The 27,452-nt window shown below is 44.9% G+C and overlaps 1 protein-coding gene and 1 non-coding gene across 6 annotated transcripts in view; both read left to right on the top strand.

Annotated features, from left to right (window-relative positions):
- The window catches only part of unc13bb (unc-13 homolog Bb (C. elegans)), a 565,742-nt gene that overhangs the window by 426,138 nt on the left and 112,152 nt on the right, over nucleotides 1–27,452 (top strand). For all 5 annotated transcript variants that reach the window (XM_078219471.1, XM_078219470.1, XM_078219469.1 and 2 more), the window contains 5 exons: nucleotides 3,650–3,724; nucleotides 5,757–5,976; nucleotides 8,025–8,252; nucleotides 12,033–12,174; nucleotides 16,202–16,371. In XM_078219471.1, the coding sequence (XP_078075597.1) occupies nucleotides 3,650–3,724; nucleotides 5,757–5,976; nucleotides 8,025–8,252; nucleotides 12,033–12,174; nucleotides 16,202–16,371 (835 nt within the window). The remainder of the gene's footprint in view (nucleotides 1–3,649; nucleotides 3,725–5,756; nucleotides 5,977–8,024; nucleotides 8,253–12,032; nucleotides 12,175–16,201; nucleotides 16,372–27,452) is intronic.
- Nucleotides 15,249–15,321, top strand: trnat-ugu (transfer RNA threonine (anticodon UGU)). Its single transcript has one exon. It is a non-coding gene; the product is annotated as a tRNA-Thr (tRNA).

Raw genomic sequence — 27,452 nt, 5'->3', positions numbered from 1 at the left:
TCTCTTCCCTTTGGTTCCCAGGGACCCCTGTGCTCTTCCATGGGATGGAGGAGCAGCTGGAGTAAGGTGAAGAAGCCCCACCGTCCTCTTGGGCCAGCACTTGCACCAAGCAGTCAAAGCCCTACATCATGGTGTGGACATCTCTTGCCATGGAGTGCACGCCTCCACTCTGGACACCAATCTCGCAGTGTTGACCTCGTTGCACTGCAGATACGGCACCATATTCTTGGATAGAAGGCGATGGGACTCCTCCAATTGGCCTTACACTTCAAGGAGGGCTTCTGTCATCCCTTGCTGACACTTGCGACTCTGCCTTTGCAAGTCCAGCAGCTGTGGGACGACCGGGTCCAGAGACACATCATTGACAAGAGGCTCAGCAGAGTTCTGGGCTCCATCATTCCTCCATGTGCCTGTTCTCTGGGACGTCCCTGCCTCTGCCTGTTGTGGATCTTCAGCTATATGTTGCTCACCAGTGTGTGACCCAGATGCCTACCTACTTATTGAACCCACCGAGGTGTGAGTATCTGCACTGGTGCTGGGTGCAGGTAACAGCTGTGAAGCCTCTTCAACGGTGGGGTTGGTGAACTCCCCCTCTGAATTGTTGGAGTTTGGTGGGTCCAGGGGGCATGAGGATGGTCTGGCCTGTTCCGCTGGTCAGCCTGCAAGAGAAGGGACATGGCATCAATGCATTACAGGGGGAGCATTAATTACTGACTTGAGGAATGACAGCATATGTGTTGAGGATTCTCACGTTTCTCTGCTGTCCACACTTCTCCAGCAGCGCAGGCCTGGTCTTCCTCCTCCCGGCCAGGTTGAAGGCTTGCTGGTAGTTTAGGCATGACTCTAGCTGGCTATATCCACTGATGCCTGTTGTGGTTGTGGTTGAGTTTGTCCTGCAATGACACAGAGAGGAAGAGTGTAGGTGGGAATGTTGACATTTAAGGTGGTGACGAGGTGTGGCAGGAGTGTGGCTTGGGTGTGAGGAGCACAGCAGCTATTGGAGGAACATTGGGAGTAAGTGGGGAGCCTGGTATTGGCAAAGCCAAGGTGGCTGAGAGGGGTGGGCAAGGAGGTTCAGTGGGAGACTGGGGCTGGTTCACTTACCCTGGCTGAGCAAAGAAGATCATTCATCTGTTTCCCATATGACTGTCCCGTCCTCTTATGGAGTGCACTTGCACTGACCAGGGTGACTATTACATCCCAGGTGGAGATGATGACCCTGCTAGAAGGCTGCCTCCTGGAGCAGGGGTAGAGTGTGTCCTGCTTCTGCTCCACTCCATCCAGCACCCTTGTAAGGGCCCCCCTGTGAAAAGGGCGGTGCTGCTTTCTTGCCTGACCTCACCCGCAGTCGTTGTGGAACAAGAGCTAAATAGCCATTTATGTAGAGTTCCCCAGTGCTTACAGCGGTTAAATCGTTGCGGGCGGGCCAGTCAGAGGGAACATGCCGCTGGAGCAGCGTGGAACTCGTCGGCATAAAAATTATCACCATTCAGGCCTAAGATTTGGCCCAAAACCTGCCGGCGCCATCAGCAGGAAACACTTTGTTTTTCGTGCCGGAACCAACACTCTGCTGTTTTATGGTAAAATTTCATGTCCTGAACATTGTAGCACCCATCTGCATGCCAACTGGGATCACCAGAATGTAGATTCTTTGGATTGTACTTTCCCCTTTGCAGCAAGAATCAATAATTGAGAAATTTGCCAATGTTGTGATTCCACCTCCTACCCAACAGTGCCAATGGGGCTATTTTCATGGCAGGATGGTGGAAATGAGCTAGAGTTAGGGCTGCCATCTTCTGAAGCAGGCTCGAGATGGTAACAGAGGTGGTGTATGCCGAAGCTGGAAGACCCACCACCATTTTCTGGGACATTGGCCCAGATCTGAAGTTGAGTGTTAGACATCCTCGTCCTCACTGCCCTCCTCCATTCTCTTATTCCCTTCATCCCTCATGCCCTTGATATCCCCTCCATATCCTCCCATGCCCATTCATCTAACATTCAATATGGATAGAACTCCCTATGATATTGAGATGTCTTTGGGATGCTCATGAAACAGTCAAAGTAAATAAACAAACTTGGGGCGGCACGGTAGCACAGTGGTTAGCACTGCTGCTTCACAGCTTCAGGGACCTGGGTTCGATTCCCGGCTTGGGTCACTGTCTGTGTGGAGTTTGCACATTCTCCCCGTGTCTGCGTGGGTTTCCTCCAGGTGCTCCGGTTTCCTCCCATGGTCCAAAGATGTGCGGGTTAGATTGATTGGCCATGCTAAAGTTGCCCCTTAGTGTCCTGAGATGCGTAGGTTAGAGGGATTAGTGGGTAAATGTGTAGGGATATGGGGGTAGGGCCTGGGTGGGATTGTGGTCGATGCAGACTCAATGGGCCAAATGGCCTCTTTCTGCACTGTAGGGTTTCTATGATTCTATGACTTCATGGAAAATAACCTTAATTCTATTAAATGGTCAAAAGACTGCCAAAATAAACAAACAGCCATTCAAAAACACAGGATCTTCTTAGGAGCTCATAAAACTGTCAACTTAAAACAAGTTCACAGTCACTTGGACAGCTACATCAATAACCCCTGCTGAGCAGATTCCATTAGTGGGGTTTGGAACTCATCCAAGCATTCAGGATATGATTCCTTGGCAGAACTGAGTCAACAAAGCTGCCAGAGCTGAATTCATTAAAACCTTTGAAGCAGTGGAATGGATGGCCATCTCATCCACAGCTTTAAAAGCTGAAAAGATGGCGAACCTGTCAATTAATAATGTAACCGTTGATTGTTCTGCTTCAAAGATTAAACCTGATGTTCAATTAAAAGATCAAAACACTGGGTGCAATTGAAACCATGAAATCTAATGCCAAAGAGCCATTTATCCACAAGGTAAATCAATCCATTGCATCTGAAGACTTTTCAACTTTCACAATGCTGGTAAATTTAATAGTCATTTATCTTTTATAAACAAAACCCTATCATGTGAAGTTACCAACACCTGCCTGTCGAAAGATTCCCAACTCCAGAACAGGCTTCTTCTCATGACACTTCTGAACTGGCATGAACATCATCTCCTTCAGGAGGCGGACAGACTCCATGAAAATTCCGGGTGTCTGAAATCACCATGTCCAAAATAGAGCAGCAAGGCATTGGGATTTGTAAGTGGGCTCGCGACCTGCATCCTTATCTCATGATCCTTAAACATATTACATGATGGGACTGTGGGCAGAAACCCTGAAATCAGGTCCTGCCTACTTTTATTTCCCCCAACCAAATGTATGTTTATCCTGCATTGAGACAGCAAAATCTGTCACTTTGATTTACAACGAATGCCTACAGGGAATTTACCACTGGAAGAGCTGTTGTTCTTCACTAACCTAATAATGTAAACATTTTCTCAGTCACTTGTGTATTTAAGAGTATCCTTTACAATAATCATATATAAGGTTCATTCTTTTAATGGTAAAGATCAAACACGTGTGGATTCTTTTCCCTTAAATTCTCAATTTTCAGCTTACATGTATGTGGTTATTGATTTATATTATGCAACTCCCCAATTAATTTAGTGATCCTATTCTGCTTCATGTTTTTTTTTACTATGTTAAAGAGCTGCATTGATCCTAAATGTATACTAATACACCTGGTTTCCTATTACAGTCACTTGTGCAGTCAAGGAAAGCTGGCATTACCTCTGCAATGGCTACTCGCACCTCCCTAAAAGATGAAGAGCTGGTAAGAAGAGTGCTTATGAAAAAGACCCCCTGTGTTAGTTTTTTTTTATTGATTAAAAACAGAAAATGCTGGAACTGCCCAACAGGCCTGGCAGCATCTGTGGAGAGAGACAGTTAATGGGCTGGATTTTATCTCAAGGTGAGTAGTTTGAATTGGGAAATTTCCTTGGTGCATCTGCCACAGGAGGAAGTGCCATGAATGACGTGATTTCGGGAGGCACAGGTGCAGGTTGCAATCAGGCCCGTGAAGATTAATGGTAGGCCAGAAGACTGGGAAAGTTTTAAAAACCAGCAAAGGATGACTGGTAAAACAAATAGGGAGAAATTGGAATATGAGAGAAAACTAGAAAGAAATATAAAAATAGACAGTACATGCATATAAAAAACATAAAAAGGAATAAGTGGCTAAGATTAGCATTGTTTCCTTGAAGGGTGAGACTGGGTAACTAATAATGAAAAATGAGGGCATTGCAGTGGCTTTGAACAAGCATTTTGTCTCCATCTTCACAAAGAAAGACAAAAAATTCCAAGAATGGTAGGAAATCAAGAGGCAAAAGAGAGGAAGGAACTTTAACAATTGCCATCATAAGTGAAAAAATAATGGAAAAACGAATAGGACTAAAAGCTGGACCTGCTGGCCTACATAATAGGGTCTTAAAAGAGGTGGCTGCAGACATAGTGGATGCATTGACTGCAATCTTTCAAAATTCCCCAGATTCTGAAAGGTCCCAGCAGATTGGAAAACCACAAATTTAACATTTCCATTCAAGAAAGGAGAGAGACAGACAGAAAGCTATACATCAGTTAGTCTAATATCTCACTGGAAAAATGCTAGAATTCAACATTTAAGAGTTAGGAGCAGGAAATATAGAAAATCATCAGCAAGCAGTTGAGGCTGGGTGATTGAATATATTCAAGACTGATTAGACAGATTTTGGTTGACAAGGGAGTCACAGATTGATGCACGACAATCGAGCACGAGACACAAGGCTTCTGTAATTGAAGGCTTTTATTGTCTAACAATGGAACTATTTAAACACGAGTACACCATTCCAGACTGGAGGGGTCCCGCCCGAGCAGAGGGTCTTATACCTCTCCCAGGAGGCGGGGCCCGACTGGGATGTGCCACAATAGCAACCACCACAGGTATATTAATCCCACAGTGTAAACACCCTAGCCCAACAACAACATTATAACAACCCCACAGTGTGAACACCCTAGCCCAACAACAACATTAGAATAACCCCACAGTGGTAACCAACGATGGTTCACCACACAGATTATGCTGGGTTGCAGGCAGCAAAGTGGAGTTAAGGTCACATTCTGATCAACCTTGATCTTATTGAATGACAAGTAGGCTCGATGGGCTGAATGGCCTACTCCTGCTCCTGTTTATGTTTTTATGTTGAGAAACACATATTTTTACGTTTCCCATCCATAACTGCTGTCTCCCCTTCTACACCAAATGCGACACAAAGATAATGTTTCTACGCTGCTGTGCACATTTGTGCTTTAGCAAAGTAAAATTCTTTAGTGGATCTTAGGTATTCTTTTTTTTTAACATTATTTGCTGTTTTGTTCGCTGTTAAAGTGCTGATGGAACAGATCAGAAAGCCAATTGCCCCGTAGAATGACGAGAAGTGATCTTGTCCCTGACATGCACCAGATGACAAATTCCTGATTCAAACTGGTAACTGTGAATTGTAATGTCACGGGGTAAAATAACTCGAATGGGGAAGGGAAAAGATGCAAAAATAATTCAAGTATAAAAGATTTTTTTTTTGCAGATTTATACAACAGAAATGTACTTTTATATTATTACTGGCATTCAGCCAGAGAGGGTTTTCCTCAGAGGATAAACACCCTCTTATCAGTGACACCTCTGCAGCACTTTCTTCACAAGAGTGCAATTACAACCTGACAAGTGTAGGTAGGCAGTTGGCATTGCTAATATGAGTATAGGAATTTAGAACAGAAAAAGTTGCCAGGAGAATCATGCAGATTTTAATTAATGTTTGCATTTGTCTCTGCAGAAAAATCACGTTTATAAAAAGACCCTCCAAGCCTTAATCTACCCTATCTCTTGTACCACACCGCACAATTTTGAGGTCTGGACTGCCACCACGCCTACATACTGCTATGAATGTGAAGGATTACTATGGGGCATTGCTCGTCAGGGAATGCGGTGCACTGAGTGTGGGGTAAAATGTCATGAAAAGTGCCAAGACCTACTAAATGCTGACTGTTTACAACGTAAGTCTGTTTCCCGTGTGTTTACTTGTTTTGTACTATGTTTCCATGCATTTTCTTTAATTTCAAATGTTAACCCACTTTAATTTGCAGTCTAGCAATCTCCAGAATTGGAGCTCTGCTGAATTAATCCTTTGTGACTGTGACAATGTTGCAATATTCCCCTCATCCTCAACTCCCTATGGACTTGGACATAGTTGACCACACTCTGTTCCTCTTCCATTGCCCAGCTTGGTGGGATTGCCCTTGCTCAGTGCTGCAATTTACCGATCTAATTGTAACCAAACCACCTGCTGCAATCAATGGTTTATCTTCTCGCTGTCATACCATTCCCTCCAGGGTTCCCCAGCTATCTATTCTGGGCCTTCTCCCCTTCTCATCTACCAGCTGTCCTTTGTTGACATCATCCAAAGATCTGAGGGCAGCATCTACAGACATACAGATGTTGCCAGGTTCTACTTTTCCACCACCCCTTTCAAGCCCTTTTGCTGCATCTATGTTGTTAGATTCCGGGGCGGAATTCTCCCCAAAAAATTCTAAGTGTCGAATTTGCGTGAAAACTGGAGTAATTCACGCTGGAATTTTCAGTGGGTGTTCAGAGAAGAATCTCCCACACTCTGCACTGCAGAGGCCACCATTAAATTTCAGGGGGGGGGGCTATCCCCACAGGAGAGGCTGAGATCAGCACGCTGTGCATGTGCCGATCTGTCAGTGCCGAGATTGGCGCATGCGCAGTGGCCCCGCACTGATGGCCTCCCGATTGCTGGTCAGCACGATTGCCCGCAACCTGCGCAACTCAGGCTGTTCGCCTCATTCTCCCCCCTCCCCCCCGTCCCCCATGCCTGATCATTGGCCCTCCCGCCCCTGCAGACCTGCCCCGATCGCTGGCCTCCCTGCTCCCCCCACCAATTCCAAAGCCAAGTGGCAGCAGGACCCCCCACCCCCAGGCACCGTCCCCTAGGCACCGCCCCCTAGGCACTGCCCCGATCAAGTCCAGTCCCCCTTAGCCCTGCCCCATGCCTGATGGGCAGAGCCAAGGTGCCCCCGAGGCATTGGCACTTTGCCCCTTGGGGTGCTGGGAGCACAGGTTGGCACTGCCTGGGTGCCAGTATCCGGGGGCACACTACTCCCGCTGCCCGACCCTCTGGGGGGCCCTGATTATCCTCCCCTTCACTCCAGCAGAGTTGGGCTGCTAGTTCCTCGCAAATGGGGAGCTACTGTAAACCCCACTGGAGTGAACCATTCTGGCGAGGTGAGAGATGCTAGCGGGCTCGGAGACTTCAGTCCCGGGCCCGATAATCATATTTAAGTTATATTAGAATGACCATGTAAATGGTCCTGCACCTCCCCACCGATTTCTGGCATGGAGCAAATGCCACCAGAAATCCAGCGCTGGGAGACGCAAAAGGGGCACGAATGGTCGCATGAACCCCACGAATCAGCTGATGCAAGAATCTCCTAGCCTGCCATGCAAAAAAATTAGCGGCCCCAGTCTTGTGTATAAGCTGCAGCTTATTCCATTTGACCATTGGGTAGATAAAAACCACCATCACCAACCACAAATTTCATGCCCTGGCACTGATATCATCCTCCTCCCTGTCCACTGTCACAGGCTGAATCAGACAGTTCATAACTTCTGCAAATTATTTTACACTGAGCTGACCTTCCAAACCCAAGACTTCTCCATTAAAGGTACTGGATAGATGCATGTTGCCATTCTTAGTCCATTCTGTCCTTGTGCGTACTGGGCAACAAGCTGAAAGCATTTGTAGAAATGTTCCAAAAAACAAAAGCAACATGGAAAATCATGTCAGGAAGATAAATCATTGCTACACCAGGTGAAAAGTTTAGAATAGAGTTACTTTCTGATTCTATAGTTTACAACCTGTAAAAAAAAATAGCCTAATGTAATTATCCCCGCTTGATATACACAAAATTACAAACTTTTCTAACCGTACAATCATCACAAGAAAGGAAATTTAATATTATTTTTTCACAACCACTTTTGCATATTAATTGTAACAGTATACAGCAATTTTTCCTGTAAACAGGCGCAGCTGAGAAAAGCTCCAAACATGGTGCTGAAGACAGAACACAAAATATTATCATGGCAATGAAAGATAGGATGAAGATCCGAGAACGGAACAAGCCAGAAATCTTTGAGCTGATCCGAGATGTCTTTGGAGTGATAAAAGTTGCACATGCGCAGCAGATGAAGACCATCAAACAAAGTGTACTTGATGGCACATCTAAATGGTCTGCGAAGATTACTATAACTGGTACAGTGTAAAAGTTATCAATGACTTGTATTTGATGGACTAGGATGTGTAAACAACAAATATTTTGCCCGTGATGCATTTTTCCAGTGGTTTCAAGTAAAAGCTAGAAATTCTGGAAGATTCTGAAGATTTTGTTTAAATCTTCAGTGCCTTGATGCCTGGCAATGATGTACTGCTCACTGGGTGGAAAGTTTCCCCAGTAATCAGCTTCGCACATCTTAGAATCGTACATAATAGTTAGAGCACAGGAGGCCATTTGGCCCATCACTTCCATACCGGCTCACTGCATGAGCAACCCGGCTAGTCTTATTCACCTGTAGTCTTGGAATTATTTTCTATTCAAATAATTATCTAATTCCTGGCTGAAAGCCACTTTTGTATCAGCTTCCATCACACTCTCAGGCAGTGCATTCCAGAATCTAACCACTCGACTCTTTCACCAATGAGAACAATTTCTCCCTATATTCTCTACCCAGACCTCTCCTAATTTTGAACACCATTAGCAAATCTCTCTTAATCTTCTCTTTAACGAGAATCATGGTAGGAAGGCAAATATTTTCTGCACAAGTGAAAATTTTTAGAATTGACTTTCTGATTCAATAGTTTACATTTGTAAAAGGAAATTAGCCTAATGTGTTTTTTTTAGCCTTGCATATACAAAATAACAAACTTTTCTTGCTGTACAATCATCACAGGAAAGGAAATTTAGTAATTTTTCAGCTTCTGCAATCTGTACATGGTGCCATAGTGGTAACGTCACTGCATTAGTAATCTGGTGGCCCAGGCTAATCTTCTGGCAGCGCAGGTTCAAATCCCATCATGGTAGCTGGTGGAATTTAAATAAATTCATAAAATCTGGAATTAAAAGCTAGTCTTGTTGATGGTGACCATGAAGCCATCATCAGTTGTCATAAAAACAAAACTCGTTCACAGATATCTTTTAGGGAAAGATATCTGCTATTCTGCTCAGTTCGAGGATAATTAGGGAGACATCCCATGAAAAAATAAGGGAAAAAAATGTATCTGAAGTCTCTCATTTCTGGAATCATTCTCTTATATTTTTTCAGCAACTCCTGCAATGCCTTCACATCCTCTTGAAAGTCTGGTAATCAGAATTGAACACAATACTCCAGTTGAGGCAGAACCAGTGTTTTATAAAGGTTCCTTGCATTGTATAAAATCCGGGATCCTGTATTCTGGTTCACTTTTTCAACCTGTCCTGCCATCTTCAACAACTTGCACACACATACCCCAGGTCACTTTGCTCCTGCATTGAAGTTAATCTACCAGCCTGTTTGTACAACATCATCGCTGTCTTCTTCTTCTTCTTCTTCTTCTTCTTCTTCACTATCCTCCTTAGAATTCATAATACCTCCAGGTTTGTGTCATGTTCAAATTTTGGAGTTCTGCTTGCCCACCCAAGCCTCGGTCATGAATATAGATCAAAAACAGCAGTGGGCCCCTGAGGAAGCCCACTGCATACCTTTCTCCAGTCTGAAAAACATCTGTTCATAATTTCTCTCTGTTCCTGACACTCAACCAACTTTATATCTATTCTGCCACAGTCCTTTTATTCCACAAACTTTATCTTCCTTGACAAGCCTGTTACATGGCACTTTATCAAATGCTTTGTAGAAGTCCATGTATCCTGCTATACCCAATTAATCCACTCTGTTACCTCATCAAAAAGCTCAATTAAACTTGCCTTTAACAAGTTAATGGCAGTTTTCCTTCATTAATCCACTTTTGTCCAAGTGACATTGTCCATTCATTAACTAATGAATGAAAAAATCAGATAGTCTTCATTACTTCCCATCTGATTAGCAGCTATGTGCTTCCTCAGTGCACAAAACAATTATTTAATGCACAAACGTCGATGAGGAAATATGCCACATCCTTTCGGAACTATTTCAAATGCTGAATGTAGTTTAATTGCACTCCTGTCATTCTGATTGGATTCTGGTTTTCTTTGTTCAACCCCAGCTACAGAGCTGAGCATTAAATCAAGGCTGACAGTTCAGTACATTACTACAGTTTGAACTTTCAGGTGAGATGTAAAATGGAAGTGCCTTCTGCCTCTCCAAATGACCTACAAAGGTCAAAGACGAGCAAGGGAGTTCTCCTAGTCTTTTATTTGTAGACATTTTACATGATAATTTCCATTAATGTTCTCTCTGTTAGATTGTGTTCGGTTGCCATTAACATAGTGTATAGTTGACAATAATGTTGTAAATGTCTAAGTGGTTGCAGATATAATTTTGGAAACAATAAAAGGTTACTAAAGAACCAGAGGTTGTTTAAGAAAAGGGGAACTCTGATCACTGAGCCCATTGCTTACATATTGAATGAGTCGCTAGAGTCAGGGATTGTTCCCATGGACTCGAGGAAGGTTAATTTGCTTGACAGCTATTCCAAGCAAGTTGCCAGCAGGATTGACTTGCGATGCTCTACATGATCACCTGAACAGAGAGGGGGTTATTCAAGTGCTTTAACATGGCTACTGGAAAAGATTACATTATATCAATCTAGTTGACGTTTTTGAACGGGTTACTAGGTTGGTGGATGACTACAGCTTGATTGAGATTACACCCATGGCTTCTCAAAAGGATGTTAACAAGCTACTGTACAATAGACTTTTATGATAATAGAGACCTGTTAAACTTTTTCACAGAGCTTGGGGAATAAAGTTTTGGTTGTATTCCTGGAGGCAACATATTGTCATCAATGGCAGTGATTCTATGTGGAGACTTGTGGATATTAGTTATCTGCATGAAGGCATTGGGGAACTGTCCACAAGTTTGTGCATAATGTGTATATTTGTGTCAGTGTGCGAAGCATGAATGGAAAAAGACAAAATTTAACTGAGGAAAGGGTCACGTCTGATAGTATTATTTACTGTGAATTTTTTAAAAAAAGTCATGCTTAGTATTTAGGCGTCACTAGCTAGGCCAGAATTTATTGCCAATCCCTAACTGTTCTTGAGAATTAATGTTATAAAAGCAAAATACTGCAGATGTTGGGATATCTCAGTGCTGGAAAAACTCAGCCTATCTGGCGGTATCTATGGAGAGATTTCTTCACGCCTTCCGTGCACGTTCCTTTCCCTCTCCCCCCTCTCCCTCCTACACAAACATGAGACCACCCCTTCCATACCCATGAGGCTCCCACTATGGTCTGCCCCTAACACTGCCTCCTGGCACAGGCCCAGCCATGTCCCTGTCCCCTGGGGGGTTTATTCACCTTTGTGCCCCCAGAGGGATCCCCATGATGTAAGCCTCACAGACATATAGTCTCGTCTACAAGGTTTGAAAATACAGCAGGATGGGAAAATGTGGTGGGTCGGGCCTGATAATTATATTAAAATTTACTAAAATATATTAAAATGTGGTACTCGTCCTTTGTGGGTGTGAAACTTGCGACATCACCGGCGAGGACAGGATAAATCGCAGAATGTAAACTCTCCAGAGAGAATCATGTATTCTGATTCCCTCTGGATTTTCAGCTCACATCACCAATCCCTCTGACAGCGAACTCAGGTTGAAAATCACCCCCACCCCCAGTGTGTTTACTGTTGTCCGAGTGGGTTGTTGCGAAATACATGGACTCTGTCTTGGTTGCATCTTCCATCTCACAATAGTCAGTTGATATAAACATTATGAAAGGGAAATCATTGAGAACCTGTAAGCTTGAAAGGCATTCTAGTCTTTATTTCTTAAGCCTTTATTTCTTAAATTTAAAAAATTTAGACTATGCTAAAGCTTGATTTCCAACTCTTTGCAGTGGTGTGTGCTCAGGGACTTCAAGCAAAGGATAAAACTGGCTCCAGTGATCCATATGTCACTGTTCAGGTTGGCAAAACCAAGAAGAGAACAAAGACTATCTATGGAAATCTGAATCCTGTGTGGGAGGAGAAGTTTTATTTGTAAGTTTTCTGCTTCAGAATTATAAAAATTAAATTTGAAGTTGTTTATTTTATTGTTTATTATAACTTGAGTTTGTAAAAAATTTTTTAAAAGTTGATTGTGCTTTGGGCTTTGTAAAATGTCAGTAATAAGTAATAACATTTGACATAATTTAGTTTGTTTACATTTATTTCTTCTGAACACACTAATTACGTAGGCTGCTGTCTGTTTTCATGGGAGGTTTTGGCAGTCAGTGCTCACATTTGATATGAGCGTTAGCTTTAGGAACTTTGCTACAAGTGGGTCTGTAAAGATTATAGCAGGGATAATTTTAACTCTTCACCTTAAGGCACATAAAACAGGAGTACGCATTCAGTCATTGAATTAGATCATCACTGATCTGTATCCATTACATTTGAATCACCAACCATTACACACTCCTATTGGAAAGGGAAATCAGACTGGTGTATATGACCAGCCAATCCAATATTGTCAGCTCCATGTCATTGTAAAAATTAACATTACTTCTATGTTTTGAAACCATCTTCAGAGCATATAGAACATTTCTTGACTTTACAAGGATGTGCTCTATAATAAATATTCAGTTTTATTTGTTCTTCAGAGCTTGTTCATCCTTCTTGTTCCAGTTATTTTCCTGATCCCGATTTATCTCAGAACCTACTCATGTCCTGTAGTTCAGTCAACTGCTCAATCTTTGTCTTGTCTCATCATTCTCACCTGAACCTAGTTTAGTCTCCTTACTCGCAGTTTAAATTACCAGCATGTTTGGTATAGCATGTTGTACATGCTATACCAAACCCTTGAGGCTTTGGAAGCTGGACAATGAATACATTAATGAATCACAGTGATAACATATACATTTTCTATTTTTGAATTCTGACTCTGGAAATTGTATCATCCGCATTAGGCTTTCACTTTCTGTTCTCTGTTTTGGCACAACTATATTATCTGTCAGCTCCCATTTCTTTTGATGCTTGCAGCCTGACACAAAAAAGACTGTTCATGTTTTGATAATCTTGCACTTAAAAATAGTCTGGTACAATGCATTTAATTTGCATGATTCACTCAGCCCATATTTGCTTTGTAATAATTGCCACATTGTATGGCAGCACATTGATATGTGATCATGTACTTTGATTTTAATTTTGTTCTTTCTTTTTAGGAAAGGTGCTACATGTAAATCTTGCACATTTACCTTTAGATTTACTAATAGCTTCCAATCTGATTTCGGATCAAAATTAGAGATCATTTGGATGACATGAGTCTGGTAGTGAGCCTGGGGGAGCAGTGTAATTCCAACACTATTGTAGTGGAGCGTTTGCTCAAACAAACAAAGATCAGATCCACTGTGTTATCATCCCATTTAATTAAAAATCCCAACTGACATGCCTTCCATTCTGGACTTTAGAGTGTTAGAAAAAGCAAAGTGTGAACTGTTCCAGAAATGTTGATTGCACTCGGAAGAGGTCATGGTGGATTGGGGGTAGAAATCGCTGTGGCTTTTTCTGGCTAGACTGGTTGCCTTATATCATATACGATTCTTATAGGTATTTTAGTTTGTTAATTTATTTTTTTCTGTTTTTGTTTTTCACTTCACATTGTCACAGTTAATGTAGCTGCCTCTTCCAATGTGTTCAAGACATAGATAGGGCGGCACAGTGGTTAGCAGTGTTGCCTCACAGCGCCAGGGACCAGGATTCGATTCCCAACTTGGGCCACTGTCCGTGCGGAGTCTGCACCTTCTCTCTGTGTCTGCGTGGGTTTCCTCCAGGTGCTCCGGTTTCCTCCCACAGTTCGAAAGAAGTGCTGGTTAGATGCATTGGCCATGCTAAATTCTCACTCAGTGTACCTGAACAGGTGTTGGAGTGTGGCAACTAGGGGATTTTCACAGTAACTTCATTGCAGTGTTGATGTGACACTAATAAATAAACTAAACTTTACACAAATCTGGTGACGGATGATTTAATTTTTCTTAATTGTCTGTAGTTTGGGACAGTCAGTTGTAACGCTAAAACCACAACATTCTTGTAAATGCTGGGTTACGTGCGTGATTGTGCCTCCTAGTTGCACCTCCGAGTTTCTCAATGTATCCATAATATGGCACTAATTTGAATCATAAAATGAGTGCAGCTCCAAAAACACTCAAGAAGCTTGACACCACCCAGGACTAAACAGCCCATGCTTGATTGGCACCCCATCCACAAATATTTACCCCTAACATCACCGACACAGGGTGGCAGTAGGAACTCACCAAGGCTTCTTAGACAGTACCTTCTAAACCCACAACTGCTACCATCTAGAAAGACACTATCTGGAAGTTCCCCTCCAAGCCACATACCATCCTGACTTGGAAATATTTTGCTGGGTCTTTACTGTTACTGAGTCAAAATCCTGGAACTAGTGTGGGTTCAAGAAGACAGCTCACCCCCACCTTCTTGAGGGTAATTAGGGATGGGCAATAAATGCTGGCCTAGACAAGCGACACCCACACCCCATGAATGAATAATAAATAATGGAGTACAGAAGGTAATTCCATTGTGCCTCTGCTAACTCTTTGAAAGAGTTATCCATTTAGTTTCATTCTCCAACTCTTACCCCATTGCCCAGAATTGTTTTCTCTTCAAGGATATATCCAATAATCTTTAGTCAAATCAATTTAATGTAACTAGTTAATTTCCACATAAATTTGTTTTATTGCCTCACAACCAGAACTTTTTTTTTACATCCCAAAAGTTATGAAAATTCTCAGTTAAACATAGAGGATATTGTAAGTTGTTATCACTTTTTCCTCACCAGTTCTTCACTGTCGCCTATTCTCTTGAAGGCACCTGCTCTGCTTCTCCCAAATGTTCATGGAAGACATTGCAAAAAAGGCCCAGTTCTGTCCTTTCCTGGCATTCACATGCATTTACAGTAGGGGTAGATGGTTAATGATTAGGTTTAATTTCTCCTCCCTTATTAAGGAAGTTTTGCCCAACAATGTAGTCATCCTTTGGTTGGCATGACCTCTGACATGTTATTGAACCTGGATGCTGCTGGGTGTGTGTCTTTTCTTTTCGCTGAAAAGAAAATTGGCTCTATAGCTCAGGAGTTAGAGCACTGGTCTTGTAAACCAGGAGTCACGAGTTCAATTCTCGCTGGAGCCTGTGGGTAAAATTTAGCTGATGAGAGCTGTAGGGAGGACACAAAAAGACTGGGAGGAGAAACAGACAGCTTGGGGTGGCACAGTGGTTAGCACTGCTGCCTCATAGCGCCAGGGACCCAGATTCGATTCCTGGCTTGGGGCACTGTCTCTGGGGAGTTTGCACATTCTCCCCATGCCTGTGTGGGTTTCCTCCAGGTGCTCCAGTTTCCTCCCACATTCCAAAGATGTGCACAATAGGTGGATTGGCCATGCTAAATTGCCCCTTAGTGTGAGGGGTCTAGCTGGGGTAAATGCATGAGGTTATGGGGATAGGGGCTGAGTGGGATTGTGGTCGGTGCAGACTTGATGGGCCGAATGGCCTCCTTCTGCACTATAGGATTCTATGATTGTATGAATAAACTCACTGAGGAGCCAGAAAGATGATTGTTGCACCACATTGCGGAGACAGTGGCCAAGTAATAGAGTCATTGGACTAATGCTTTGGTGACAGGGATTCAAATCCCACCATGGCAATCGGTATAATTTAAATTCAATTCATAAGAAAAATAAATCTGGAATTGAAAACTAGTCTCAGTAATGCTAACCATGAAACTATCATCATCATTTGTTGTAATAACCCATCTGGTTCACTAATGCCCTTCAGGGAATGAAATCTGCTGCTCTTCCTGGTCTGGCCTACATGTGACTCCAGACCACTGCAATGTGGTTGACTCTTAACTGCTCTTTGAAATGACTTAACAAGCTACTCAGTTCAAGGGCTATGAGGGATGAGCAACAAATGCTGGCCTTCCAGCCACACCCACATTCCATGAACACATACTTTTAAAATAATGTTTTGGTATTACTGCACATCAGTTACAAATGTTATTTTACTTTCACAGTGAATGCCACAATTCCTCTGATCGAATCAAAGTAAGAGTGTGGGATGAGGATGATGACATTAAATCACGTGTTAAACAGAGGCTAAAACGAGAATCTGATGATTTCTTGGGACAAACTATCATTGAGGTTCGGACACTAAGTGGTGAAATGGACGTCTGGTATAATCTTGGTGAGTAAAAGAAGAATGTGAAATGGGATAATTTTCACATGTCAACTCCCAACAATTTCAGTCATGCTGTCACCATGCTAAATGTTTGAAGTTGGCATGGAAACTTGAACACCACCTCTCTGTGGCTTGATGCCACACAAAGATATTTGAAACAGTGTGAACAAGGTGACAAGCTGGTGCGGCATCAAGAAATACCAATTAGAATGCTGTACGAATGGGTGAACCGGAGGTTAAGCTCATGTGGCTGAACTGAGATGTGTTCAGTTGAAAATTAATGCTCCTCATATGGGAATTGTAAGTGTGAAAGTCATTAGGCCACTGGCACCTGTTTGCTTCGAGAATTGGCAGAGGTCAGGGATCAGGTTGTCACAGGCGGCCCGTGGTCCGGTTGGAGAAATAAAGTATCAAATGTGTTGAGAGAGTGGGCTCGTGACTGACAAAGGATGCATGATTTGAATTAGTGCATTGTAATGCACGGTGAATGCTGAGCATTCATACACCCTTCAGGGAAAAAACGTGAAAGGTGGAGAAAGAGATGTGGTTATTCTAGTGCATATGTCACTAAAATTTTATATTGCCATGCTGTGAAGCAATAATGTGAGTGAAGAGAATGCATTCATGGGGCAGTTGAGTGTAACACAGAGCGTACTGTTTTGTCCTTGTTCAAGATGCTCAGTTGAGTGTGAATTGGCAGTGAGCTTCTGAGAGTTAATGGAAACACGTTATGTGCCACACCCTGGGTTCGGAATAAAGATCAAGAAAAGCAATTGTCATAATATCGATCCTTGGGGAAATCCCACTACATACCTTCCTCCAGTCTGTTTCCTGTCACTCAGCCACATGCCACCACAGTCCCTTTTATTCCATGGACTCAACTTGGCTGATTTGCCTGTTGTGTGGCACTTTTTAAGTTTAAAGTTGTTTATCAGTGTCAAAAGAAGGCTTACATTAACATTGCAACAAAGTTACTGTGAAAATCCCCTAGTCGCCACACTCCGGCGCCTGTCTGGGTTGCACTGAGGGAGAATTTAGCATGGCCAATGCACCTAACCAGCACGTCTTTTGGACTGTGGGAGGAAACCGGAACACCTGGTGGAAATCCACATAGAGACACGGGGAGAACGTGCAGACTCCGCACAGACAGTGACCCAAGCTGGGAATCGAACCCAGGTCCATGGCACTGTGAGGCAGCAGCGCTAACCACTGTGCCACCTTGCCGCCCGAATTTTGTGAATTCCATACAGACTATATCAACAGCATTACTCTCATCAACCCGCTCTGTTACCTAATCAAAGGTTGTAATCAACTTATTTGGTCTTCACAAATCCGTACTGGCTTTCCTAAATTAAATCACAATTATCAAAGTGATTTCTAAAAACTTTCCCACCAACACGTTTATATTGACTGACCTGTGGTTGCTGGGTTTATCCTTACACAGTTTATTGACCCAGGCTGTAACATTTGCAATTATACGGCCTTCTGGTGCCATACTTCTTTCGAAGGAGGATTGGAATATTATGGTCAGCACCCTCACAAATTCCACCCTGACATCCCTCAGTATCCTTTGATGTTTTTGATCCAGCCTTGTTTAGCTAGGATTATCAGTATTGGGAGCACAATGCACTGAACTTAAGATGCTGGTGTGAGTCAGGATCCTGAGGAAATTCTGATGTGCAAACCAGCACTGTATTGCCCAGGAAATTTAAACAGCTCATGGGCTGATTGGTGCTGCCTGGGACTTTCTGTAAATGTCTCTTACACTGATCTCAATGTCAGAGATTTGAGCTAGATATGTGCTACTTCCAGGGATACTTACCCTAGAATTGTTGAACTTTTTAATTTCTCATGCAAGTCGGTGATAAATCCAACAGCCCAATCACCCCCTTGACCATACTACCCACCCCACCAACCCAGAAATCCACTCCCTGGACTCAACGCAACCTCTCCCTCCCTGACCTGGAAGCCACCATCAATCTCACCCCAGATGCACCTCATTCCCCCACCCCAACGCTGTGCAACCCAGACTCCACGACCAACTCATCCTCAACCCAATTACCCATCCCCCGACCCAGTTACCCATCCCCTTATTTGACTACCCAATGGCCAACCCAATAACCGCATCCATCCCACTACCCATTCGCTCAGTCACCGATTCACCCACTCATCCACTGAAAGATTTGAGACCTTTAAAAGCTCACCTCAATATGGCAGCTGATGCCATATAAAATGATTACCTATACTGCTCCTCTTTGCCCCTCCCCTCCCAGATCAATGCACCAAGGCTTCATTGTTTCAGCTAGATCAGAAACCCCAGCTGGAAGTCAACAAAAAGATAAGCAAGCAATGATCTTTGTAGTCAGCAGTGATGCACACAGCATTGCCACTGATTGGAAAATCTGGTCCATTAACGTTTATGTACAGCCAGACTTTGTAATATCTCCTCATTATGTAATGCATGAATTTGTGAGGGTTTGACAAGGTAGAAGCTGAGAGGATAATCCTCTTGTCGGGAAATCTCAAAATAGGGGGCACATTTCAGAATAAAGGGTTTCCCATTTAAGAATGAAACGAGGAGGAATTTATTCTCTGAGAGTCACTAATCTTTGGAATGCTCTAGCCCTGAGAATATTGGAGGCTGGGACATTGAATATATTCAAGGCTGAATTGGAAAGGTTTTTGATCCACAAGGGAATTTGGGGATGCGGGCAGAGAAATGAAGTCAAGGCCACAGTCAGATCAACCAAGACTTTATTGATTGGCGGAGTAGGTTCAACAGGTCGAATGGCCTACTCCCTCCATTTCTTATAGAAACATAGAAAAACTACAGCACAAAACAGGCCCTCCAGCCCCACAAGTTGTGCCGACATCTCCCTATCTTCTAGACCTACTTATAACCCTCCATCCTATTAAGTCCCATGTACTCATCCAGGAGTCTCTTAAAAGACTCTATTGAGTTTGCCTCCACCACCACTGACGGCAGCCGATTCCACTCGCCCACCACCCTCTGTGTGAAAAACTTCCCCGTAACATTTCCCCTGTACCTACCCCCCAGCACCTTAAACCTGTGTCCTCTCGTAGCAGCCATTTCCACCCTGGGAAAAAGCCTCTGAGAGTCCACCCGATCTATGCCTCTCAACGTCTTATATACCTCTATTAGGTCTCCTCTCATCCTACGTCTCTCCAAGGAGAAAAGACCGAGCTCCCTCAGCCTATCCTCATAAGGCATGCCTCTCAATCCAGGCAACATCCTTGTAAATCTCCTCTGCACCCTTTCAATCTTTTCCACATCCTTCCTGTAATGAGGCGACCAGAACTGAGCACAGTACTCCAAGTGGGGTCTGACGAGGGTCTTATATAGCTGCATCATTATCCCCGGACTCCTAAACTCAATCCTTCGATTGATAAAGGCCAGCACACCATACGCCTTCTTAACCACCTCCTCCACCTGCGGGGCCGATTTTAGAGTCCTATGGACCCGGACCCCAAGGTCCTTCTGATCCTCCACAGTACTAAGAGTCTTTCCCTTTATATTGTACTCCTTCATCCCATTTGACCTGCCAAAATGGACCACTACGCATTTATCTGGGTTGAAGTCCATCTGCCACTTCTCCGCCCAGTCTTGCATCCTATCTATGTTCCTCTGTAACTTCTGACATCCCTCCAGACTATCCACAACCCCACCAACCTTCGTGTCGTCGGCAAACTTACCAACCCATCCCTCCACTTCCTCATCCAGGTCATTTATGAAAATGACAAACAGCAAGGGTCCCAGAACAGATCCCTGGGGCACACCACTGGTGACCGACCTCCATTTAGAAAAAGACCCATCTATACCCACTCTCTGTCTCCTTTAGGCAAGCCAGTTCTGGATCCACAGGGCAGCAGCCCCTTGGATCCCATGCCCTCTCACTTTTTCGAGAAACCTTGCATGGGGGACCTTATCGAACGCCTTGCTAAAATCCATATAAACCACATCTACCCCTTTCCCTTTGTCAATGTGTTTAGTCACATTTTCGAAGAACTCCACCAGGCTCGTAAGGCATGATCTGCCTTTGACAAAGCCATGCTGAGTATTCTTGAGCATACTAAACCTCTCTAAATGCTCATAAATCTTATCCCTCAGAATCTTATCCATCAGCTTACCAACCACTGAGGTTAGACTCACCGGTCGGTAATTTCCTGGGCTATCCCTATTCCCCTTCTTGAAAATAGGAACCACATCCGCAATCCTCCAATTCTCCAGCACCTCTCCCGTCTCCATCGATGACGCAAAGATCATCGCCAGAGGCTCTGCAATCTCTTCCCTCGCCTCCCACAGTAACCTGGGGTACATCCCATCCGGACCCGGCGACTTATCTATCTTGCTGCCATTCAAAGATTCCAGCACAACCTCTTTCTTAAAGTCCACATACTCAATCTTTTCAGTCCACCGCAAGCCCGCAATACATCCACCCAGGTCCTTCTCCTCTGTGAAAACCGAGGCAAAATACTCATTAAACACCTCTGCCATTTCTACTGGTTCCGTACAGACTTTCCCGCCTTCACCTTTTATCGGCCCTATTCCTTCACGTCTCATCCTTTTACACTTCACATATTTTCTAATGCCATTAATTTTTAGCCCACCCAGTGTCTCAACTACCTTCTCTTTCACTATGAGTTTGGCAGCATTTCCCAGATGTTTATTCACCAAATCGGTGTGAGTTTTTATCTGTTTTTTAGCTGCTCTCAGGAGATCATAAGGATTTTAGCTGGAGTGGGGAACCTACGACCGGGATTCTCTCAGCCCGCTGCATAACATGAGCACAACAGTCAGCGGGGTCTTGTAGTGGGACTAATGGGGGGAGAGGGGGCATTCGGTGGTGGGGGGACCCACTGCATACTCTGCAATGGGATCGGTGAGGGAAGGAAGAAGGAGGCGATTGGGGGAGGGGGGAGATTGGGGTTGGCCATGGTGGGGGTGGGGGTGGGCCAGGGCTGGCCATGGGGTGTAAGGGGGGGATCAGGGCTGGGCATAAGGCAATTGGGGCTGGCCTGGGCAGGGGGTGAGGTGGGTGGAGTGTAGGCTGGCAATCAGGGAGGGGGGCTCAGGAACATAGTTGGAAGGTGGCGATTGGGAAACCAACGATGGGGGAGGCCAGTGCGCATGTGCCTATCTCCGCACTGACAGATCGGCACTATGCTGCCGGCCTCTCCAGCGGGATGAGGCCCCGCCCCCACTTTCCGGCGTGAATCTCTCTGAGGCACTCTGTGAAGCACAGAGATTCGTTCCACTAAGTACAACCAAAAAATGGGCACGAAATTCTCCTGTTTTCCCGCCTGTTGGGCACTTAGTTTTTTTGGGGGAGAACTCTGGCCTATAAGAACATAAGAACATAAGAAATAGGAGCAGGAGTAGGCCATCTAGCCCCTCGAGCCTGCCCCGCCATTCAATAAGATCATGGCTGATCTGAAGTGAATCAGTTCCACTTACCCGCCTGATCCCCATAACCCCTAATTCCCTTACTGATCAGGAATCCATCTATCCGTGATTTAAACATATTGAATGAGATAGCCTCCACCACTTCAGTGGGTGGAGAATTCCAGAGATTCACCACCCTCTGAGAGAAGAAGTTCCTCCTCAACTCTGTCCTAAACTGACCCCCCTTTATTTTGAGGCTGTGCCCTCCATTTCTAGCTTCCTTTCTAAGTGGAAAGAATCTCTCCACCTCTACCCTATCCAGCCCCTTCATTATCTTATAGGTCTCTATAAGATCCCCCCTCAGCCTTCTAAATTCCAACGAGTACAAACCCAATCTGCCCAGTCTCTCCTCATAATCAACACCCCTCATCTCTGGTATCAACCTGGTGAACCTTCCCTGCACTCCCTCCAAGGCCAATATATCCTTCCGCATAATTGTGACTCACAAGATATCACAATTATATGGGACAAGCTATGTTCCTAAGGGCTGAAAAGGATGTTGCAGTTAGTACGGTATTCATGTACGTCCCAAAAATGTTTGATAAAGTACCACATAACAGGCTTGTCAACAAAATTAAAACACATGAAATAAAAGGGACAGTGAAAGCAAGGATATGAAGTTGGCTAACTAACAGGAAACAGAGTGTCAGGGTGAACAGTTGTTTTTCAGACGCGAGGAAGGTATGTAGTGGGGTTCACTAGGGATCAGTATTACTGTATCTCCAGATGACACAGAACTTAGAAGTATTGTGAACTTTGAGGAGAATGGTGATGGATTTTAAGACTGGTGGAGCAGGCAGAAACATTTCAGATAAAATTTAATGCAAAAGTATGAAGTGATACATTTTAGTAGGAAGAACATGAAGAATCTGGAGGAATGATGATCCATAAGACCATAAGATATAGGAGCAGAATTAGATCATTCGGTCCATCGAGTCTGCTCCACCATTCAATCATGGCTGATAAGTTACTCAAACCCATTCTCCCGCCTTTTCCCTGCGACCTTTGATCCCCTTCCCGATCAAGAACCTATCTATCTCTGTCTCAAATATACTCAATGACGTGGCCTCCACAGCCTTCTGTAGCCTGGAATTCCACAGATTCACCACCCTCTGGCTGGAGAAATTCCTCCTCATCTATGTTTTAAAGGGTCGTCCCTTTATTTTGATGTGGAGGCTGTGCCCTTGGACCCAAGTCTCTCCTAGTAATGGAAACATCTTCCCCACGTCCACTCTATCCAGGCCTTTCAGTATTCTGTAAGTTTCAGTGAGATAAAGTGGTGATGGGCAGTGTCTGCTGCCTGACACATTGAGGCCTATCAATTCTTCGAAAGAATTCTTTGAGAATGCAATTTGGAAAGGCTAAGTAAGTAAGCAAAAATTTGGCAGATGAATTTCAATGTGGACAAATGTAAGGTTATCCACATTGATCTGAAAGACAGAAATACAGAGGGTTAAATCTTACCAAAAAATGGCAGAGCGTTGTTTCCAGTGAGAAAACTGGCATGTTTCTCTCCAGAGAAACAGGTCGGTTTTCTCTCCAAATCTTATTGCACACTGCCTAAAAAGTCAAGGGGGCATGTTTCAGGCCGTCATACAGGAGGGCAGGGCCTTAACATGCCATCAAAACCTTGATGCTCAGAGATAGGGGCGCCATCTTTAAAGGGTGCCCATCATAAGCTGTATAAACCTCACCCCAGCTCACCATGGAGGTCTCAGGGGTTCTCCTCCGCACCCCCAATCGGAGTTGGCCTCTTCCCCCCCCCCGATCACTGTCCCCTCGCTCCCCCCATCTCTAGTCTGAATCAGCACCCACCTCCACTCAACCCCCATCCCCCCCAGTGGCCATTGCCAGCATCCTCAGCTCCTCCGTCTGGTCCTGGATACCATCACATTTAAATGAATCCCCTCTTCCCCATGAGGCTCCCACTGTGGCCCACGCTTTGGCACAGATTGGTACTGCTAGGTTGGCACCCTGCCTGTCAGTGCCAACCTGACAGTGCCAGAGGGCATTGCCAGGCCACTGTCTGGCCAAGTGCCTCTCCCCCGGGGTTTATACTTATCTTTGCGCCCCCAGGGAGACCCCCACGACCGATTCATGTCAGCGCAGTGTCAATATATGGTGGCGGTCAATATCTGGCAAGGGGGCGAGTTAATAATATTTACATACATTCAAATCAATTCAAAGCAGGTCATGTACCTGATGACACCGCCTGAGGGGTGGGGAAGATCGACTTCCAGATCTTGAGCCCTCACAGGCATTTGCACAGATCACGAACACGGGCTCAGAATTGCCCCCAGTGTATTGCTTAAATGGAGAGAGACTGGAAAGTGCTGAACTTCAGTGGGACTGAGTGCCCTTGTTCATGAGTCACTGAAAGCTAATATGTAGATACAGTAGCAATTAAGAAGACACATGGTATGTTGGCCTTTAATCCAAGAGGATTTGAGTATAGGAATAAAGATGTCTTACTGTAATTACATAGAGCCTCGTTGCATGCACTGTTCTGGTCTCCTTATGTAAGGAAAGAAAAACTTGCTATAAAGGGAGTGCAACGAACATTCACCGGATTAATTTATGAGATGGAGGGATTGTCCTGAGGAAACACTAAATCAAGTGGGCCTTTATTCTCTGGCATACAGAAGAACAGGATGTGCGCCAGAATTCTACCACCCTGCCCGCCATGGAATCACAGCAGGCGAAGGGTGGACAATGGAAATGTCCGTTGAGCTCGGGCAGGAATTTCCAGTCTTGCTCGAGCGCAGCCGTAAAATCCTACCTGTGGTCTCATTCAAATGCACAAAATTGTTATAGGGCCTTGCAAGGTGCATTCAGGAAGGATGTTCTCTGGCTGGAGGGTCTAGGGGCTGGAGGGTCACTCACCTGAAGAAGGGGCTTGGAGCTCCGAAAGCTTGTGTGGCTTTTGCTACCAAATAAACCTGTTGGACTTTAACCTGGTGTTGTTAAACTTCTTACTATGTTTACCCCAGTCCAACGCCGGCATCTCCACATCATGGAGGGTCTAGAACCAGGGCACACGGTCTCGGAATAAGGGGCAGACTATTTAGGACTAGGATAAGGAGGGATTTTACAGGGTGGTGAATTTTTGGAATTCTTTTGCATTCTTTTAAGGTAACAGTGCTCTTCTCAAAGCAAATTTTATCTGTTGTAGCCGTAAAACCGTCTTACCCAATGTTACTGTTCTCAGCATGAGAACCTTCAAACAACTTTTTAAGACAAAAAGTGCTGCCAGTTCATAGTGGGTCTGGCAATGCCTGTGGAGATGGAAAGGCACAGTTTGTCTGTTTCTATTTATGGGGGTACAAATTGATCCCCAGTTAATGCCCACCACCTGCATACAATTAAACCCCATTAATATACAATTAACAATCCCTTTTACATTTTGCCTATTTCAACCTTGGTCACTTTGCAACTGTCTCTCCCCAATAGCTATTACATCAAACCTGTTAATTTCTATTAATTCAACTAATTTGTTTCAAATGTGTTGTGTAATCACTTTAACGAGGCCTATGATGTGGATCTCTTAGAATACAAGATCCCAGATTAAGGCAGTATTGGCTTCTCCAATCAGGGATCCCTGCATGTGTACATAATGGGGGGAATTTTATCATTTTGAGCCTAAGTGCCGAATCTGGGCGTCAAATAGATCCGCGCCTGGAATCCTCTTTGCAGCGGCCCATACGCGTTTTGCCGGCTCCGGCCCGATCCGTGCCGTGGCCGGTGCTTAGCGCTGGCAAACCGATTGGAGCTCTGAACTGCGCATGTGCAGTTCAAAAAACATCTGACAGAGTGCGCCTGGGCGCGAAACAAAAAGCAGAAAGTGGAGAGAGCGGCTCTCTGACGTTCATCCTCTGGTCCGGGGGGGGGGGTTGACGTATCATCCCCTGGGGGGGTGGGAGGGGAGGGGGTGCGACGTCTCATCCTCTGGTCGCGGGGGGGGGGGCGGGGGGGGATCGGCTGCCAGTCTGCGGCCGATCTCTCCTGCCAGAGTGGACGTGCAGCCATGCCATCCCACAAAACCTTTAGGATGAAGCGATTCCTCCCTAAGAAGATGAAGCAGAACCGGCTGATTCCACAGTGGTCGATTCCACAGTGTAAAGGGATACACCATCACTGGGACACTACCAGCCACAGATTACTCTTCCTTTCAGGGGCAAGAGAGCGGGAGAGGTGGCTGTGGCTGGTAGTGTACCAGTGATGGTGTATCTCTTTACAGGCCCTACTTGGTCCTTCTCCAGTGTCTCCTCTTGGACTTGTACTGATCTTGTAGCCGGTTTTCATGCGGATCCACTGTAGAATCAGCCGGTTCTGCTTCATCTTCTTAGCGAGGAATCGCTTCATCCTGAAGGTTTTGTGGGATGGCATGGCCGCACGTCCACTCCGGCAGGAGGGATCGGCCGCAGACTGGCAGCCGATCACCCCCCCCCCGACCAGAGGATGAGATGTCACACACCGCCCCCCCCCCCCCCCCCCCCCCCCCCCACTCCACCCCCCAGCGGATGAGACGTCACAACCCTTCGCCTCCCACCCCTCCCCCCCAGGGGATGAGATGTCACACCCTCTCTCCTCGTCGTCCCCCCCGACCAGAGGATGACCTGGGTCAGAGAGCCGTTGCAGTCTCTGACCCCGCTCTTCGGAGGCTGCAGCGGCGACTTCAGACTTTTATTTTGCAGGTCGGTAACAGCGCGGACGCGGATCGGGCCAGAAGACAGTAAAGTGGGATTTGGGGGTAGAGTTGGGCGCACGGTTCATTAAGTCGATTTAAATGCGTGCAAATGCATTTAAATCGTCGGGCTGCCCGATTCAGGCGTGGGCCGGATCCGCGCCCGAATCGGGTGTCGGTAAAGGCGCGATCTGCTCCTCGGGTGCAGATCGCATTAAAGACCCGACGCCCAACTTTACCGCGATTTCGCGCCTGAAAACAGGCGCGAAGATTTGGTAAAATCAGGCCCAATGTGAAGTGTCAGGGTTACTGGCACTCTGGGTTTATACTCTGTACAAGGAAGTACCTGGCTGAGTGTTGCTTATTATGCAAATACATCTATATTTGATGTCGGAACATTGGCCTGCAAATTCAGATATGAAACCTTTAGCTTTGACTTTTCTCTAGGTTTCCCTGATGTCACCTAAGCCTGATTCCATATGATACTCTCTTTCCCTTCCTGACACACGCTGATCATGTTTACCCAAAATACTGCTCACTTCCAGAGTCTTGACATGTCTGCTGCTTTTTAATTTACTATTTCTTGAATGCTGTCACCCCTCTTATTAGTTTAAAGTACTCTCTACTGCCCTAGTTATTTAATTTGCCAGGATAAGTTCCAGCCCAATTTAACTGGGGTGCATCCCAACAGAGAAGCTTTTAGAACGTTGTTGAGATTTTTGTGTGTTTCGCCTGAAAAGAAACAAAAAATTCCCTTATTATTTGTTAGAGTTTAAATGAGTCCTGCCTGGAAAATTCAGGATTGCGAGGATACTTTAGCTGGCTATCTTTTGCATGTTGAAGCTGTGTGTGGTGCAGCCTGTGGTTCAGTGGGAGTATTGTTGCTTCTGTACATTGCACCAATAACCACCATTCAAAATTAATTAATTGATTATGAAG

The sequence above is a fragment of the Mustelus asterias genome, chromosome 1 (assembly GCF_964213995.1).
Source record: "Mustelus asterias chromosome 1, sMusAst1.hap1.1, whole genome shotgun sequence".
NCBI lineage: Eukaryota > Metazoa > Chordata > Chondrichthyes > Carcharhiniformes > Triakidae > Mustelus > Mustelus asterias.
Note: the sequence above shows the minus strand (reverse complement) of the source record. Positions and strands in the feature narration are given on the sequence as shown.